At 42.0% G+C, this 18,785-nt stretch overlaps 2 protein-coding genes across 2 annotated transcripts; both read left to right on the forward strand.

The window, feature by feature from the left end:
- The first annotated feature begins 4,891 nt into the window (after window positions 1-4,891).
- On the forward strand, window positions 4,892-9,151 carry serpinf2a (serpin peptidase inhibitor, clade F (alpha-2 antiplasmin, pigment epithelium derived factor), member 2a). Its single transcript, XM_084564813.1, has 8 exons — window positions 4,892-5,171; window positions 5,257-5,482; window positions 6,008-6,151; window positions 6,249-6,291; window positions 6,372-6,517; window positions 7,774-7,916; window positions 8,023-8,218; window positions 8,454-9,151. Exons 1-8 carry the CDS (start codon window positions 5,118-5,120, stop codon window positions 8,918-8,920), a joined length of 1,419 nt encoding a protein of 472 aa, XP_084420939.1. The 5' UTR covers window positions 4,892-5,117; the 3' UTR covers window positions 8,921-9,151.
- Window positions 9,152-9,694: 543 nt separating this feature from the next.
- serpinf1 (serpin peptidase inhibitor, clade F (alpha-2 antiplasmin, pigment epithelium derived factor), member 1) lies at window positions 9,695-17,906 on the forward strand. Its single transcript, XM_084564814.1, has 8 exons — window positions 9,695-9,789; window positions 12,573-12,633; window positions 13,706-13,901; window positions 14,504-14,659; window positions 15,670-15,873; window positions 16,446-16,585; window positions 16,668-16,878; window positions 17,272-17,906. The coding sequence occupies exons 2-8, from the start codon at window positions 12,574-12,576 to the stop codon at window positions 17,520-17,522; spliced, it is 1,218 nt and encodes a 405-aa protein (XP_084420940.1). The 5' UTR covers window positions 9,695-9,789; window position 12,573; the 3' UTR covers window positions 17,523-17,906.
- The last annotated feature ends 879 nt before the right edge of the window (window positions 17,907-18,785 follow it).

Genomic DNA, 18,785 nt, shown 5'->3' on the forward strand with positions numbered 1-18,785 from the left:
AGCTTCAACAATGATCTCTCTCTCCGCAGCTCTCTCTCTGTCTACTCTCTCTCTCTCTCTCTCTCTCTCTCGCTCTGTCCAGCACCACGTTTGTGATGCGTCTCACGGTCGACACTAAATATTAACTTCAACACACAGCGTGTCCCAGCAGACTTTATCCAAACTCTTTGCAGAGCAAACACACCAGAGGAAATCCGACCAGTTTGCGTCAGGTTGAGCTCAACTTTAATCTTCCTGCATGAGTTCGTCACATCAGCTCATTTAGTTGACTTTATCTGGGAGGTCAGAGTTTGTCCTGTTGGAGTCTCCTGCAGCTTTAAACTGGAATAAACCTAAGTCATTTCACTGCATGGATTACAGGTTTCAGGATCTGTTTTATTCTCCGAAAGGTTTCTTAAATTAGGTTAAAATATTTCCGCTAAACCGACACGTGCATTTTTGCAAGAATATAATCTGTTGCCTGAAACGTTTCAACAGCTACTGGACTGGTTAGCCTTTAATTTGACACTATCGTCCTTTTTCTCCATAATTAACTTAATTTGTTCCAATTACCATATGTCTGCGAAACAGTGTCTGGACTGGATTCCAGTCATTAGCAAATGTTAGCATGCTAACATGCTCAGCTTATATTATACCTGCTAAACCATCTTAGCATCTTCACTGTGACCAAGTTAGCATTTAGCTCCCAGCATCCCAGTTAGGGTGGCCATTTCCACGACACCAAAAAGGAGGACACTTTGCGGCATTTAGTGAGGAATGAAAAATCGCAACATACAACTCTAGTGTACTCCCCATGACAATACAATTTTGTACATGATAACGATGGTATCATGATACAGTGATTCTGAGATACTCTGTTCATCACAAGACAATTTATCTATGATATATCATGATGTATGTGTAACAGAAGAGGAAAAACTATTCCTGAGAAGGCGAAAAGTATTTGTTCACAGTATATTCAATACATCTGTCTTGCAAAGTGCAGCACCACAAAGCAGAACATTTATGGCCTTAAATGTGCAAATTAAATTTACATAAAAATAACTAAATAAATGCAAACATTTTCAACCAATGAGAAATCAGAGAATTGAGTGACACCGCTTTTAGCCAATCACTTTTAACCAATCTTTTTTTTTTAACCGAAAGTCTTACACCATTGGACGATATGCAGTGTTGCGTTCAGGTGCAACTCCAAAAAGGAGGACAAATAAGCGTCCGGCTTGAGGCTGTGCCGGACGCCGGACAAGGCATTTAAATTCCGGACTGTTCGGCCTAAATCCGGACGTATGGCCACCCTAATCCCAGTTTCCTGAAGGTTCTGATGCTCAGTGTGTTGTCTCAGCTGGCGCCAACTTGGCTAACTCTACCTAACTCCTAGCTAATTAGAAAAATGGTCAAAGAGGTGGAGGTTCTATTAGACAGTAGAGGAACTGCAGTTCAACTAAACTACTGCCGCCATCTTGGTTGCTGTAGCTAGCTGTATAGCTGTGTAGTTAGCTATGTATCAACCATGAAACCTAGCATCAGGCAGGACATCGATACCATGTCTCCACTCCTGAACACTCTGTTTGGAAACAATGTCACTGAACCAAGATGGCTGCTCCCTTCTCTGAGACATTTGGGCGTCACTTCTGGAAAGCTGCTAATAAAACTTGTTTTTTTCTTTTCATAAACTTCGAATGTGGATATTAGAGGGACTGCAGTTTTTTGGTATTTTATGTGTAAACTGCAGAAGTCGGATGCAAAACGTCAAATTAACTCAACCAAAAACAAATTAACATTAGTATTCGTAGCTTTCCCTTTTCTACCCTGAAGTAACCTTCCCTCTCTCTCTCTCCTATCTGAATGTTTGTTCTGTCGTCGTCCTGCTGAGTTTTGACAGGACAGAGTGAACCAGCTGAGTCTGACAAAGACCTTCTAAACACAGTTTAGATTTCACATAAAAAGACGTATTTAAATGTTGGATCAGGCTGGAACCATTTCACTCACCTCAATGTGTGAGTTTCAGTTTTAACAAGTCAACAAAGAGTAGATGTATGCCATGTAAAATACTCAGATAAATCAGAATTGAATGTGTGTAAATATTGAATGAAGAGTTTTATCGCTGTAACCCAGAACGTATTTATTTAGTAGAGTCTCTAAAATCTCTGCTCCAAATCATCAATACTTCTCTGAAAAACTTTATGCCCCCTGGTGGATTTATCCATGCCCTGCAGTCCTGAGCTTTTGGCCAGCATTTCCAAAATGCTTAGCTTCAAGGTCTTTCTATTTTTAGGAGTCCAAGCACTGAAAGTGTTTGAGGCCCTATTGTTGTTGTTGTTTTGATTATTATTATTATTATTATTATTATTAATTTTTTTTTTTTTTTTTTTTTTACTGTATTCTTCCTTTTCTAAAAGTATGGCTGGGGAGTACATCATAGATGGTGCAAACTCGGATTTTAATAGAAGATTCTATCCTGCGCGAATGGTTTACATGGAAATATTGACACACGTCAACCACAAGTTGGCGCTATTATAATGGTAAATACGTTTTAATTATTGGGCCATAAACTATAAGTCGCATCTTCAAGTGCTTTGCATCTCTGAATACATTGAATGCTAATGCATCTATTGTTATAGGCCACAGCTACTTTTGAGATATTGCAAAATATACCTAGCCAGACAATGTTCTAATTATATGAGCTTTTCCATGTTTATGAGTTTTGGTGTAACACATACATTTATAACAAAAGATTTGATGGAATCCCTCTAGGGGGCGCTATAAACATTTTCATAAAATGCTACTTTATGAGTCATCTGTCCTTTTTCAGGTTGATAGAGTGGGTTCTATTCATTCTATTCATTGTACAGCATTAGTTTAAAAACGAATTGTGTTAATGGCCAAGCCGTACATTTTGCATTTTAAAATCTTTGATTACGCCATTGAGAGATGTGATGGTTCACGTCTTATCCTCCTGTAGCTCCCTCTGTTGGTGTCACTGGTTTGGTACAATGACTCATCTTACATTTAAGTGTGTTATTTCTGTGATCTTTTAAGGCAACCTCATTTAATGATACAGGCCACCAGTATAAGTTTTTCTCACCGCTCAGTAGGTAGGTAGGTAGGTGACATCGATGACGTCACACACAAAAACACAGTAGAAAGTAATGGTTTGCAACCTTCGCGATATTGTAGCGTTTCACGCAAAAGAGACTACGAAAGCTTTTCTGCAAGTGAACTGAAGCTTAAACAAGGACTAATGTCGGCCGTAGACCACGCCAGCACCATAAACACCGTCAAAAAAAAAAAAAGGAAAAAAAAAGAAAAAGCATTTAATAGTCAACAGCATATCGCACTTCACAGCGGTATATCTCCAAAGTATTTTCCGTGCAGCTAAAGGTCGAATAACTTTAAACAATGACATTTACCAGAAAATTGTCGATTTGCAGCCTCCTTCTCTACCGAGAGGATTTGGACCGTTCCTCTGTTAGCATTAGCGGGTGCCTTTTTAAATGAGTATTGCAGTTGTGCTTTTGTTGTATTTCAGGAATGACTTACATATTCTGAATGTCACGGTAGAATGGGCTTCATCTGTAGTGAAGTATTTACACACACTTGATGGACCGCTGCTAGTTTGCTGCATGTCTTCTCGGAGGCGTCCGTGTTGTTATTGTCACGTGATCGGCGACTAGTCGACTTCCTGCTTAAAACGTCACTGCACAGCAGTCCACTAGTGGACTAGTTCAACCCATAGTATTTAATATGTATTAATGCTTTTAATAAGGAAGTTAGGACTCAAAAGAGAAATGGTGACATAATGTAAGAAAAGGGTGTAATAATTATTGCACAGACTTTTAACTTTGTATGCTAGCAAGTTAATGGCCAAGTGTCAGTTTTAGGAAAATCACCTTAACTTGGCCAGGCAACTTCCAAATGGCATGACATGGTCCACATGTGGAAGAAACGAATCCTTTTATGTAAACGACTTGAGGACTTTGCACCTCTAGGGGGTGCTAAAAGCTTGTTTTTCTTTCTTTTTGTTTTAACCATAAACCATGTCGAATGTCTGTCTCTGTGTGGGTAGTGTGAGGGTAGTAGGAATAGGAACTCGAGAGGTAAAAGGTCACCCATTGCATGGAAGCATGGCAACGATGCAGAGACAACACATAAAAACAACTCAGTGCAGCACCATGTCTGACACGAGAGTGGATGTCTGTCTGGGGCCGGCTTGGCTTTGGGTTTGAGTTGCGTGGGTGTGCATGGACCCCTTTATAATTGCTTGCAATTCACGTTTTTTTAACATTGTGTTGTGCTCAGAGGCACCAGGTTGATCATTAACCAGCCAACTGGGGGGTGGTGGTTGTTGAGTCCAGGCACTATGCTCTAGCCTGGAGAGGGTCAACCATATCTGTCTTTACTCTCATTTTAATCATCTCATCTTTTAATCCCTTTAGTCCCACAGCATCTGTCTCCACAGTGGACACAGGACGGGTGAGTTTAGATGATTTATTTCTTTGAGTAGGTGTCTGGAGAGAAATTTGAAGCTGATCATTTGCAACACAACTGAAATAATTTGTATAAGGAGTCATGTAGAGGGCTTTTAATTGCACTCAGATAGATGCAGTTTATGTTTAGAAGGATGTGTATGATGCACAGCTTTGGTGGATTCACATATGTAGTTCATGTTGTTCAGTGTATTCTGTGTTCTGTGTACTCAGAGTATTGCAGTTCAGCCAAAAAAGTCTCTGAAACAGTAACCTTTAGTCTGCTGGTAAACACAGGAGACATATCTGAAACCTGGACTGACTCTAAATCTGCTCAACAGACACAGGGATAAATACAGGATGAATTGGCTTGGATTTTTTTTAGAGCTTCATCCCAATAGCCAAGGCAATTCTGAATGGGGTATAAGTCTGCTTCATAACAAGACACTTAAAAGCCAGTTTCCATCAGCTTCTGTTCTACTTTGAGACTGATGCTAGCATACGTGCTAACATGCTAGAGTTGTATGTTCATGTTTTAGGATCTTCACTTCCCAGTGAAATTTCCACTCAAACAGGTCAGCCATTACTAATCCACATTAACCATCCCATCATTGCCAATCATGTGTTTGTTTTCAGGCTGGCTGTTTGGAAATGAAGTTGTGTCTTCTTCTTCTCTTGCTTTGTCTCTGCCACCTGGGACTAACTGTAAGAACAATCTTGGTCAATTAACTAATTTTTCAAGCTCTAACAGGAAGTTGTGTCTTTAATGTATGCCTTTATGTAACTCTAGGAGCCCACTCCAGCGCCTGTTGATGTTTCCGACAGTGTAGAAGAGGAGGAGACAAAGGTTCACCTATGTGGGGGAGTGATCAGCCCCGAGGAGTACCGAGCGATAGGAGGCTCCATTGAGCGACTAGGATTAAAGCTCTTGGAGAATCTTCCCGTTGGGCCACAGCAGCCGAATGTCATCCTCTCACCTCTCAGCCTGGCCTTTGCCCTCGCTCAGCTCACATTAGGTGAGTCTAGGTTGTTTTTTCACAAGACTCAAGAGACTCTACCTGATTATCTGTCGTTTGCACAACAATGGTTTATTTCCAACTCCCAGGGAGGATGGGTCCAATTATGGCAAACGTTTGGCCTCAAATGTTTGTAAAGACACCAAGGGTTCCATGACTTCAGATTTTTAAAAGTTGACTGTTATGTAATGAAAGTCAAGTTGACACTGACTAGTCTCTGATGACGTTACTAATAAAAACACAGTAGACAGTAATGAAATCTATATTCTTGACCTGAATACATATGCTGAGACCAGACGGCTCGTGTGCTACATACAGTGCGTTGCAGATATGTATAGCCTGTATAAAAACAGGCTGCAACTCAGCACCATCAATAGCATTTAATAGTACTCTGCTAACATGCCAACACCTCTTTCATACAGTAGACAAAGGCTTGGCAAAAGCCTGAGTGTAGTTCTGGACCTGACATGTAGAAGTTTTTTTTTTAAGAGGATAAACCTTTTTTAAATCTGATTTTTATCTCAGGTGCTCGCAACGAAACAGAAAAGCTGCTGCTACAAAGCCTTCATGCCCACACTCTGCCGTGTTACCATCATGTACTGGGAAGCCTCGTATCTCATATCAGCCATACATCACTGGAGTTGGCAACACGCATGTACCTGAGAGAAGGTGTGAGCTGACGTGTTGAATGATGAACTAGCTAGATTAACTAACTAGATTGGTTTAAATCAGGACACACATTTTCTATTTTCTTTCCTCATCTCAGGATTTGAAGTGAAGTCGTCCTTTGTTGAAGAGTCTCTTGCCAGGTAAACAGAAACTAAATCAAGTGATAAATACTCTCTGTTCTTTTGTTTATTGTCTGATAAGTGCCATGTTGCTTTCTCAGGTACCAATCACAGCCTGTTCCTCTGGTCTCTGTGGAGGAGGTCAACAAGTGGGTGGAGAATGCCACCAATGGTCACATCCCAAACTTCCTGGAAAGCATTCCACACAGTGTGGTGCTAATGCTCATGAACGCTGTGTACTTCAAAGGTAAACCGCCCCACCGAAAACCCACGAGTATGATGGTTTACAAAGTTCACAAATAGGATGTTGCAGTGTCTGACCAGGGATGTTAAACACGAAGCTGTTTGACTTAGCTGCTTGATAATTATGATAATTTTCACTTATTGATGCCCTTTAACCAATTGATTCAGCCAGGCAGGAGTTTGGAGGTTGGGGGCTTGTTCAAGGCACCTCTTCAGCCATGAACACAAAGGGGCTCAAACCTCTTGGTCCAAAAGGCAACAGCGTCCCCTACACCGATGATGAGCCCTTGTTGAATCATTGATCTCCAACCGAGGTTCTCAAGATCAGAGCCAGTAGTTCTGCAGAATATCATCACTCCCATTGATTCCATTTGAGTTCTTTTAAAATTTTAGACTCAATAGTCCTGAAAGCCAGTGACAACTGTCCAAAAAAAGACGTCTTGTCTAAGGGGATCCCATGCACAGTCAGACCCGACCAGATTAGACCCAAGAACAATTTAGTGTCTTATACTTGTAGTTTGTTAAATGCTTTTGATGTATGTTGTGTATTTTAAACCCTGTTTTACTTGTACGGTGACCTTGGGTGTTTTGAAAGGCGCCTATAAATAAAATGTATTATTATTATTATTATTATTATAAGAACAATTAGACCTCGAAAAATGCAATCAAGTGGTGACTATGACTACCATGTGACGAGCCATGTGATGGACCATGTGATGAATCATGTGACAAGCCATGTGATGAACTATGAACAATGGTCCTGGTCATGGACCTGAGACCTGTGACAATAAGACATTGCTGTTCATGAAGGTCTTTATTTCAAAAACAAAGCCCAATGACCACTACCACTGAGGCAAGATCAGATGTCTTTTGGCTTTTTTTTGTTAGTTGTTTTTTGGATTTACCATGTCCTGGATGACTGGGAGCCTTTATACACCCTGTACACAATGACCCCAACAAGTCATCCAATTATTTTTATTGCTAGTCATAAATAAGGCTCTAAGACTGCCACAGTTTGTCCAGCACTGACACTGAAAAATCTACTAAGCATAAAGGGAAGAACCAAGGTCCCAACTCATGACATTGTGTACTTGTGAGATTGTTGTCCAAGCCAGAAAGACGTCATCATCAGCAAACAATATCACCCTAATATAACTGGACTAAGGCAACAACAGACGTGATATATTGAGGAGTAAAGTGCTACTTTAATTACACAGAGTAGGTTTGATTCCCATTTACTGTACTTGCTCTGCTTGCTAGGTGAATGGCAGACCCAATTTGACCCCCTAGCAACGTTTAAGGGAGTGTTCTACCTAGACAACCAGAACTCGGTCTCAGTGGACATGATGAAATCTGCCCAGTACCCTCTACGTCTACTGGATGACCTACAACTTGAAGCACAGGTAACTCGAACATCCATGGGTACATTAGAGATGGTCAGAATGTCTTCAGCACCGTTACGTACCAATGCATGTATTAAACATTTTGCCACCCACACCTGTTCTCCAGGTTGCCAGCTTTTCTTTCAAGGGAAACACCAGCTTCTTGATTGTCCTACCCAGAGGAAATGTATCGTTGGTGCTTCCCAAATTGAACATCTCCGACCTCTACAGACGACTACCTCAGGAGAAAACAATTCAAGTCAACCTACCCAAGGTGAAGCTACAGTACCGCCAGGAACTCCAGGAGGCGTTGACCAGCATGGGTGAGAGTTTACTCACATATTCCACCACGTTTTTGAAATTTATTATGGCCATAACTGTCCACCCAGATTTTTTGATGTACAGACAAACTGCACATGTGCAAACACGAGCCAAGACTGCATGACCACTCAGAGATGACAGGAATAATTTTCTGTCTTTTACTAGATGCATTTTCTGATTGACAGTGAGTTCTTGTGTCAGTGTTTTGGACTGCTGTGATGTTCTCATCTCTGTCAGGTCTCGGCACTCTCTTCTCTGGTCCTGACCTCTCTGGGATTTCGGACAAGCCCCTCAGGGTGGCGGCTGTGCGCCACGCCACCACCGTGGAGCTCAGCGAGGAAGGCGTTGAGGCATCCGCTACCACCGTTGTAACGTCCACGCGGTCCATATCCGCCTTCACGGTCAACTCACCATTCCTCTTCGCCCTCGTCGATGATGCGTCCTTGACCCCGCTCTTCATGGGCGTTGTCACAAACCCCGCCCCCGACAATGAGCCCATGCTCAATGACGAGCCCCAAAGCAACGGCACCGTAAGTGACGGGCTGGTGACCGACAGGAAAAGACACTTGGATAACAGCAGCGAGACCAAGACAGCAGAGGGGAGGACTGGCCAGCCATACAACATCTCCACTGCGGAGAAGAAACAGGAGAAGGCAGATGGAAGCGAAACCTGCTCCAAACCACAAGACTGGTTTCCTGTCTGAGCTTGAAATCTGATTGGCGAGTTAGATAAGGACGTTGACACCCCTTTGATATCTGTCAGGTAAATATAACGTTAGCTTAGCATAAAGACTGGAATATATAGCCCTTAAAAAGCCTCTCTACCATTCACCAATAAACACTTTGCTCCTTGTCTGTTCCGTCTTTTCTACACCGAATATTTCCCAAACGTCTCCTTTAAAGGAGATTCAGACGTGAAACTAAGGAAATGTCGGACGTTTCTCCAATTACTAAAAAAATAAAAATAAAAATAAAATACAGAATCATTGTGATCAGAGTTTTATGTGGACGTTAAACGGGATAATGTTTTGTTCACAGGTTGGTCATTATGTTTTCTGATGAGATTAAAATGTCTCATACAAAACGTTCAGTGATGCAGAATCCTTTCAAGGACATTCCCCCAAAACACACAAAGAAAAGTGCCTTTTTATTTTGCAGAGGTTTATGTTTTATTTACGTTTTAGACTCACACCATTAAATCAAACTTTAACTGCATGTTTACTGTACAGATCTTACAAAATAAAATCAGTGAGTTCTCTGTCTGTCTTGGGGCGTTTTGCCCTGAGTATATCCTTCACATGCAGATCTGACACTGATCAAAACCCGCTCCTCTTGTTGTCTTAAGTAATTTCTACTCACTACCTAACCACTAAGACTGCTGGAGCTTGGAGCCAGCAGAGGTTGCTCTGTTAATTCGGATAAGGCAGATTCTGTTGATCTTGCGCGTCCCCGGCGCTCTGTTGGCAGGAGTAGGATGCGCGCCACAGAGCAGGGAGGGGTCGTCGAGACGGAGACTGTCCTCATCAGCAGCCACAGAGACTCTGAGAGACGTGAACCATCCGGGAGCAGAGAGGTGAGTGGCCGTTTACGCGTTTTTCTTTGGCTCATTTTGCGTTTTTACGCACGACTTTAAGCTTTGGTTGTCGATGCGTTGGAGGAAGAGGAAATAGATTTAAAGCGAATTAAATTCTGCAACTTTGATGAAAAGAGTCAGACATGAGCCTCGAATTAAAGTTTGATGACAAAGAATAAATAGTTTTAAGAGTTTTAATCTTTTTTGGCGGTTAGAAAAACTTCATATCTTCCGTACTGATATCAAAATGATTTTATGTCGTCTCCAGACTTGTTGCTGCTTCAGCTTTTCCATCTGATCACTGCCAAAAACCTCCACCCCAGCTTTTCCACACAACAGTTTATATAATAGCTGAGAGTGGAGCAGAGTCTGCCCTCTGCTCAAGCCAGCTGTATTTAAAATCATGTTTGTATCATATTGAAAGATGGGAAGAAGTGTTGGAGTGTGAGGAGATGGAATGAGGATGAAGAGACCTGACTTTTTAAATTAGTGTAAACTCTGGTTATTTGAGGCCATGGAGACCTTTGAGCCAAGAGCAACATCTGGAATAATATCAGGGTGACTGACCTCGACTTTTTTAAAAGCCTCCACTGAGATATCAGATAGTTAAAGAGCAAAAACATTCCAGTGACTTTTCAGAGACAAGTTTGTGCAGGAAGCAGCTTCTGCCGAGTCAGCTGTTCATCTACAGGACTCTGCAGGAACTCCTCAGGCCTCTGGAGACAAACCACCACAGCTGCAGAATAATTTAAACACAGGATAAGACATTAAAGAGAAGATTAAGAGTAATTTATGGGTTTATCTTGTTTTTCATCACCGAAAGTTAAGATTCTGAACACTTAGACTCACCATGTTTAAAATACAATGCTTTTAGGTAAATAACAAAACATGAAAAAAGCCAAATAACATTTAAAAGGAACAGAAAGAGTAGAATAGTTTGTGTATCTAAATAAATATATGAATATACGGTAGGTCTAAGAAAATAAAGGCTTTAACTTTATTGTCAGTGATCATAAATAAGTAGCAAAAAGCAAAAAATCTGCTTTACTTGAAAAGGCAGCAACTGAAAATAAGACGCTGACGTTAAAACACAAACAGAGACTAAGATTTCAGACTGAGCTGCTTTAATTAAAAACATTAGCCTAGTGTAATATATCAATTGGATAGTCCTCCAACCAATCGGAGACATTTAGTTGGAAACTAATTCAAATGACGCGTATGACTACTGTTACTCTTCTGTCCATCACCACATTCTGAGTCGTCATTCAGTACTACCAACTTGATTCAACAGCACCAATAAAATCACTAAGCAGAATCCATGGAGTCCACTCAGGCAAAGGCAGCACCCAAACAACAACAAACACTGAACGCCGCGTTTAAAAGAAGAGAAAAGTTTCCTGGGGACATCATCAAGGAGAAGAATATTCCAGAGAGGGTTAGGTAGTTTATGGCAGCGTTGGATGACCAGAACATTTCTGGAGTAGAGAACAGATGGTACGAGCTACCCTCTCCACACTACATTAGGGTTAGTTATAAAAACTACAAATTGTCAAAAATTCAACTTAAAGTTCAGATAAGAATAAACTCCTGATGAAATTTCTAAAGCTCAACACTTTAGAAACTCTGAATCAAACCACTGACGTCATGCAACAACCTTTAAAAACCATCTGCTGTGACTCCAGATGTTGCAGAGAGTTTGTGGAGCTGACGGTACGAATGATGAGTTTAGTGTTAAGGGGAGAAAGAAAGAAAGAAAGAAAGAAAGTCCCCGTCTATTCCCCAAGCATAACCCCGTCTGGGTTTCCCATCAGCCACGTGGACTGTTCTTGTTTATTTAACCCACGACTTACTGAGGGTTAAACCTGTTCAGAGCTGGTTTTAGGGTAAAGGTCAGGGTTAGGGATCATGTCAGTGGAAGGTCCTCAGACAGATAGAAACAGGAGTTAGTGTGTGTGTGTCTGTGTGTGTGGTCTGAGTTTTTTTTTTTTTTCTTGAAACCGCAAGGATCAGGTCCAGATGTGAGCAGAACAAAAGAGTCATTGTGAGCGCAGCAGAGCAGCAGCCAAAACCTTTGACGCCATAACTCACTGTGAACATCAGGACGCTGTTTAAAGTCTGGTGGTGTAATTATGAAGCCTCGTCTCACAGTGATGGATGGTTCTGTCTGAATTCTTTTGCATAATTTCCTCTTCATGTTTGATTTAGTATTCGTTGAGGAGAAGTCAGGAATGCTCGTTTAGATGCAGAGGACCTCTCTGCAGCAGATAATGCTGCTTTGAAATAAATTTTAAAAAAGTAATCTTAAAGCAGGTGTGTCCATGTTAAAGTGATCTAGTCTCAGTCCAGATATGGAGGTGGTCTGGGACACATTTGACCTCATTCAATGAGTCGTGGGTCACATTAAAGACCACCTACTCGACAGGGGTGATCTGTGGAAGAGGAGTTTAACTCCTTCATTCAGCCACTATCAGAAATGATCACCTGAATGTCAGTAGTGACATTACTCTGCGGATGGTTCAGTTCTAATCTAAAATAACTAATGTCAGAAATAAAGAAGAACTTAACGTGTGAGAGACTTTACTGCTTGTTCCAAAATATAGATAATCTCCCCAAGCCAACAAACAGCTGTTCATGGTTCTAATCCAGCGTTCAAAACTTTTGACACAGAAAAAAAATCACACTGGGAGGAGATTAATCAAAAATGTCATGGTGCTCACTATCTGACCTTATCTGCTCCATCAACCGACATCTGAAAAACTCTTCTTCACCTGTTTCTGTTCCAGGATGAGGCGAACAAGTGTCCTGCTAGTGTTTGGACTTGTCTTGAGCTTCTGTCGGGCTCAGGTAATCACCCATCCACACGTCATGATAGTTTACAGCTTCCTGTCTCCACATTGAACATGTGTTGTACATTTCATGTTATGAACTCTTCAGTTTAACCCAAGGGTGTCCAAACTACGGCCTGTGGTCAATTTATAAGTGTCCCGCAGCAAATTCTAAACATATAATGGAACATGGCCCCACACATGGAGCTTTAACTTGACTGTATTGTACTATATAGTTTTAACAGTAGGGGGCGCTAGTGTCTTGATTTATTTTAGCTCCGTAGAACTAGATTAATCAAAAAACTTTTGCCACAAGTGACCAAAAATGGCAAAACCAAGTGCAGAACATTTCAGACACAATGGAAATATTTATAATTATATTTCTTGGCTGAAAACAAGGGTGAGTGTATGTGATTGATATGAAATAAAACTGTTGCTGTGATGAAAGCCTTTGATGTACAACGACACTGTGAAACCAAACATCAGGTCAACACTGGAGCCCAACAAAAGCAGAAAGTGAAGCTAACAACAACTAGTCTGAAACTCTACTACTGTTTTTTATCCATGCTAACAAAACACAGGAAAATCCCATAATAGCCGTTAACTCATTGCCCGACATAGAAACCTTTCTCAGATGACGACTTCACAAAAGAGTTACTCACTATAGCATGTCTAGAAACATGAAGACTTGTTGACTGGATGTGATGTGAGATTCCACAGACAGTGCACAGCTGTGTTTTTTTTTGACGATAACTTACTTTGCATCAGAGAAAAGCAGACTGAGAACCAGAATGACCAACAGATATCTCTGTGATGTCCTTCACATCTCAACCACCAAACTTCCTCCTGCCCTGCCAACTGTCCTTCACTATTCCCACTGAGTACAACAAAGAGTTAAATATATTCCACTGTATTCAGGTGTTAATAAGTCCCATCACTTATTTGAATAACAAGCTTGAAATATTCCCCTCTTCCCTTGGACACCCCTGGTTTAACCTATAAAAACCAGATCAGAACCCTAATCCTAACCATGAAGGAAAAGAAAAGCAGCTGCTTTCATTATTTTCTCTGCAAAATAAATTATGTTTCAGTCAGAGACAGGAGGCGATGAGGCCGGCGCGGAGGAGGAACACGTGGAGCTCTTCACAACCCCGGCGACAAAGATGGGCGCCGCCACCTCGGACTTCGGCTACAACCTGTTCCGATCATTGGCGAGCAGCGAGGCCGCGACCAATGTCTTCCTGGCCCCAATCAGTGTGTCGGCGGTGCTGACTCAGCTGTCCATGGGTGAAGACACAAACACACCACAAACTAAATCTATGACCGTCATGGTGTGTACGGGCTTCGTCGGCCAAACCGGCTGATCTGTTTTCCTTCGCTGCTTCCCAGAAACCACTTTCAGAAGTTTCTTTTCTTTTCTCTCTCCATGTGTGTTTGTTGGTTTCTTTCTTCGGGTTCAGGTAATCTTTTAAAGTAAATATCACTTTATTTGTCGGGTTAATGTCGTGCTGTGCAGAGAAGTCAAGACATGTAACAATATATAAAACATAGAAACACACAGTCAACACAAAAAAAAAGACAATAAAGAGGAAGAAGTAAAACAAGCTAAATTAAAACACAAAAAATGAGCAACTCTCAAACTCAATAAAATGCCAAAGAATAAAAATGAGTTATTTCTTCAAATAAAAAGTTACAATTAATTGGTCATAGAGTGATTTGGCTCCTCTGTGTCTAAAATTAATTTATATTCATGAACTGTCTCAAGATGCCAGAGCCTGATGCTCATTAGGAGTGGGTACCTGTGACTCCATGTCAGGGCTCCGTGTACAGCACAAACCAGGAACCAGAAATAAAACTGAACTCCAGCACTCCCCTGTCCTCTGTCCCAGGAGGATCTGAACACTCTCAAAGGCAGCTGCACAGGGCCCTGCGGTACCACACCCTGCAGGACCCTCAGCTCCACGGGACCCTGAAGGACATGCTGGCCTCGGTCCGGACGCCGGGGAAAGGCCTGAGCACAGCGGCTCGCATCTACCTGGCACGACGTGAGTTCATCTTTTAATTGGCTTCACCTCAAACAAAAAGAGGGCTGATAATTATTATTATTATTATTACTTTTTTTTTTATTTTTTAAATGCACGTTCTGTAATTGTAGCTGTAGTTTGTGAAACCAGGCAGTGATCAAAGCAGCAGTGATGCTGTGGAAAGAAAGCAGAATCTAAAGTGTGGTTGTAGTAAATATGTTATTCCTGCAGAGGGCAGTGATACGGACTGTAGCATCTAAACTGACAAAAATCGCTGAAGAAGAACAAATGTATGTAGGGAAATCATGCGATTAATTATTTTAATCTATTAACAGCCCTACTTTAAATCTTGAAATATCTTAAACATATCCAGTTTAACATTTCTGCAGCGCCCCCAGGCGTGGATGCTTTTTATTATCATTCAAACTTAATGCTCCAACAGATCTGTAATAAAATGTCAGTAAAATGGAGCAGTAATTTGTTATTTAACAGGTCAAACTCTGATAAAGATAAGTATTTATCTTAAATCCTTAAAGTAGGGCTGTCATTGTTATTGCTTTAATCAAGCAAATTCCTTTAAATGCAACTACGCAATAAGTCAAATAATTTGCATTAAATAATTTGATTGATCGCGATTAAATATTTTAATCTATTGTCAGCCTTAGTTAAAATCCAAACATCAGGTTTAAGAGTTGCTTGTGGATTTTATTGGACTAAATTTAGAGAGTTCAGCTGCTTTTCTTTGGTTGTTGGTATGGTCCTTATAATCAGATCTGCTTTTGTTTCCAGACTAAAAGTCAAACTTCAGTCCTAAACATCGCCTGGACCTTCTGAACTGATCTTTAAAGGTGTTTTATCAATAAATTGTCTTTATATTTGAGCTTTAACCTCTGAAATCAGATGTTTTCAGGACAACCGGATGCTCCAGTGACTGACGAATTAAAATTCTTCCTGTTTAGCTTCTTGATTTCTCTGAATGATAGCATTTCTGAACCTGTGACATTTGTGTGGATCTGACCTTCCTCTCTCAGGACTTCGTCTGAAGCAGGACTTCTTTGTGCTTGTGGAGCAGCAGTACGGCGTTCGTCCCAAGGCGCTACTGGGAGGAACCAAAGACGTGAAAGAGATCAACGACTGGGTGTCTCAGCAGACAGGCGGGAAGGTGCAACGCTTCCTGTCCAAAGCTCTCCCCCGAAACTCCGGCGTGACCCCTGTGAGCGCCGCCTACTTTAAAGGTACGTCCTCAAACCTGGAGCTACATCTTTACTTCACTGGTTTAAGCGCTTCCTTCTGACATTACGTTAATATGAAACTTTAATCTTCCTGCAGCACCCCCTGCTGTGTGGAGGCCAGTCTGTACATTCATTCATTCATTCATTTTCTGTAACTGCTTGTCCTCTGGAGGGTAAATAAACATATAAATAAAACAGATTGACATTGATGTGGGAGGGGGTCTATGAACATTTGGGGCATCACAGATATCTAGATGGTGGTGAGTCTGTCTATCTGATGCTATTTGTTTCTCTGTGGAGATATGGTCTGATAATAAAATGTGAGTGATCATTGCTGGTTGTTGGTGTTTCAACATGGTTGTTGGTGTTGGTGTTGGTGTTGGCGGTTCAACTGAACAGCGGTCTCCTTGCAGACATAGATATGGTGGCTAGAATACTGTGACCCATAGCTTGGGATAATATATGGGTGACATTTGTCCAGAATGCCTGAGTGGGTGGACAACTCCTTGGCTGTGTTTCAGCTGGTTCTGTGATGTTTACAACTACATGACAGCTCAGTTTTCTGTCTTTATCAGGGAAGTGGGTGACTCGCTTCGGTCAGAGTGGACAGCTGGAGGACTTCCAGGTGGATGGGGGTGCACCTGTCCGTATTCCCATGATGCAGCAGGATAACTATCCCGTGAAGATGGGAGTGGACTCAGACCTGAGCTGCACGGTGAGTCGCTGGCGCCATTTTCAGGTAAACCAGTGCAGATGTCATCGACTTTTTCTGGATGACGCTGCGTTCTCTCCACCAGATTGCTCAGATCCAGATGCAGGACGATGTCAGCATGTTCGTCTTCCTCCCGGACGACGTGACGTCCAACATGACCCTGCTGGAGGAGAGTCTGACCGCCGAGTTTGTTCAGGATCTGTCCATGACGCTGCTTCCTGCACAGGTGTCGCTGACTCTTCCCGTCCTGAGGCTCAGCTCCTCCACAGACCTCCTGCCTCTGCTGGGTGACCTGGGTCAGTCTCAGCAGCCTTTAAATCGATTAAAGCACCTCTCTAAAGATTCATATTGTTACTTGTGGCCACTTTCTGGCCTGACCTGAAAATAAGTTGATCCAGATCATAAGAGCACCTGGTTTCCGAAGGCTTCTAGCCTTTATTCATACACTTCCTCATACAAGCCATATCCATGTGGGGATTCAATCACATAGAAGTGTTGAAAACCTGCAATAATTAGAGTCTGATAAAGAGTAGGAGCTGTCTGATTGGTGGTCAGCAGATCAATCAAAAGGTCAGGGTAAATCTTGAATTAGGAACAAAAATGGTGGACAGTGTTTCCTTCAGGTCAACGTTCAGGTTATCATCACTACAACTCTCTGGATTTCTTTGACCAGCCCTTCTTCTTTGCAGGTCTCTCTGAATGGATGGCTAACCCAGAGCTGGAGAAGGTCTCAGCTCAGCCCGCCAAGCTTGGCAGCATCATGCACAAGGTTGTCATGGAGATGGCACCCGAGGGGAACCAGTACCCGAGCGCCACCTCGACGCCCAGCCACCTGACGTACCGAGTGGACCGGCCCTTCCTTTACCTGATCAGGGACGAAGCTTCGGGGGCGCTGCTCTTCATTGGCCGGGTGGTCAACCCCAAAACTCTGACAATATAACACCTACACGTACTTCGTAGGACCTTTTAGTGACGTAATGCATCACCCAGCTCCTAACCCTAAACCCCAGTCTTAACCCTCAACCAGGCCAGTGAGGAAGCGAGGGCCGTTCAAAAGGTCCTCGCTTTCCCAAAATGTCCTCAGTCTGATTATCTAAAATGTCCCCCAGAAAGATAGCTGTGCAAGAACACACACACACACTCTTAGCAGGTCCTAGGAGGGATTGCAGGTGTTTGCAAGAACATTTGATTTGATTTTTACTTTTCATGTTGAAATACGTTAATCTGACTGGATACTCAAACACGCTGTCGACACTCTACTATTGCTTCTGAACAAATGTTGTCATGTGTGTTAAAAAGAAATAAACAAGACAATGAAACCAAACTGGTCTCCTGCTGATACTTTTACCGGCGGCAGGTAGAGATCCACAGGAGACAGAAGCTGTTACAGTTTTCTACTGACCACATGTCAGCGCTGGTTATTTACAGACATACTGAGATCAGATCTTTAGTGCTGGCTGGGGATGCATGTGGATACACATTTTAATTAATACCAGGTGTGAACACAGGAACTTAAAGATGGACAGGTGAGATCAGATTCAAAGACTGATCAAAGATAATGTGTCACAGACCAATTCTTCCTTTAAAATCAAAACTGTTTGTTTGCTGGAAGATGTTGTGTATGGGAAAGCATTACCATGATCACATGCTGAGGAGATTGGTTTAGTTCATTTGATTTGTTGAAGTATATCAATCGAGTTGATTCCAGCTTAGATTGGCCTTGGATGGAGACCTAGACTGACCATCACATATAATCTGCCATAAATATACAGTCCTAACGTCTGTCCCCAATAAGTTTAAACCCCATTCACACCTTGTCACTGGAGTCTCCGACTGATAATGGGTCGATAGAGCACCATTTTTTGATGGAGACTGACAGATACCCATAAAGTTTTCCTATTTAAACCTCAACTTCACATCAATCCCTTGGAACTGAAGAAGCTACTCTACAAGCTCTACAAGTCCAGTTGCCTTTTTCAAACGGTTTTTGGATATACCATGACCTGGATAACTGAGAACCTTCACAGACGTAATACCTAGAGTCAACATCCAGTGCGCCTCAGTTTCCATTAGAGGGCGACAAACACCTTCACAACCTGAACCAGCAGCTCCAGAACCTGCACCACTGCTCCAGGCATCAACAGATTGTGCAAGAAACCCACACTGTTCTGTTTAATGCTTCTGTGGTTGTTGAATATAATTA

This window comes from Chelon labrosus, assembly GCF_963514085.1.
Source record: "Chelon labrosus genome assembly, chromosome: 17".
Classification (NCBI taxonomy): domain Eukaryota; kingdom Metazoa; phylum Chordata; class Actinopteri; order Mugiliformes; family Mugilidae; genus Chelon; species Chelon labrosus.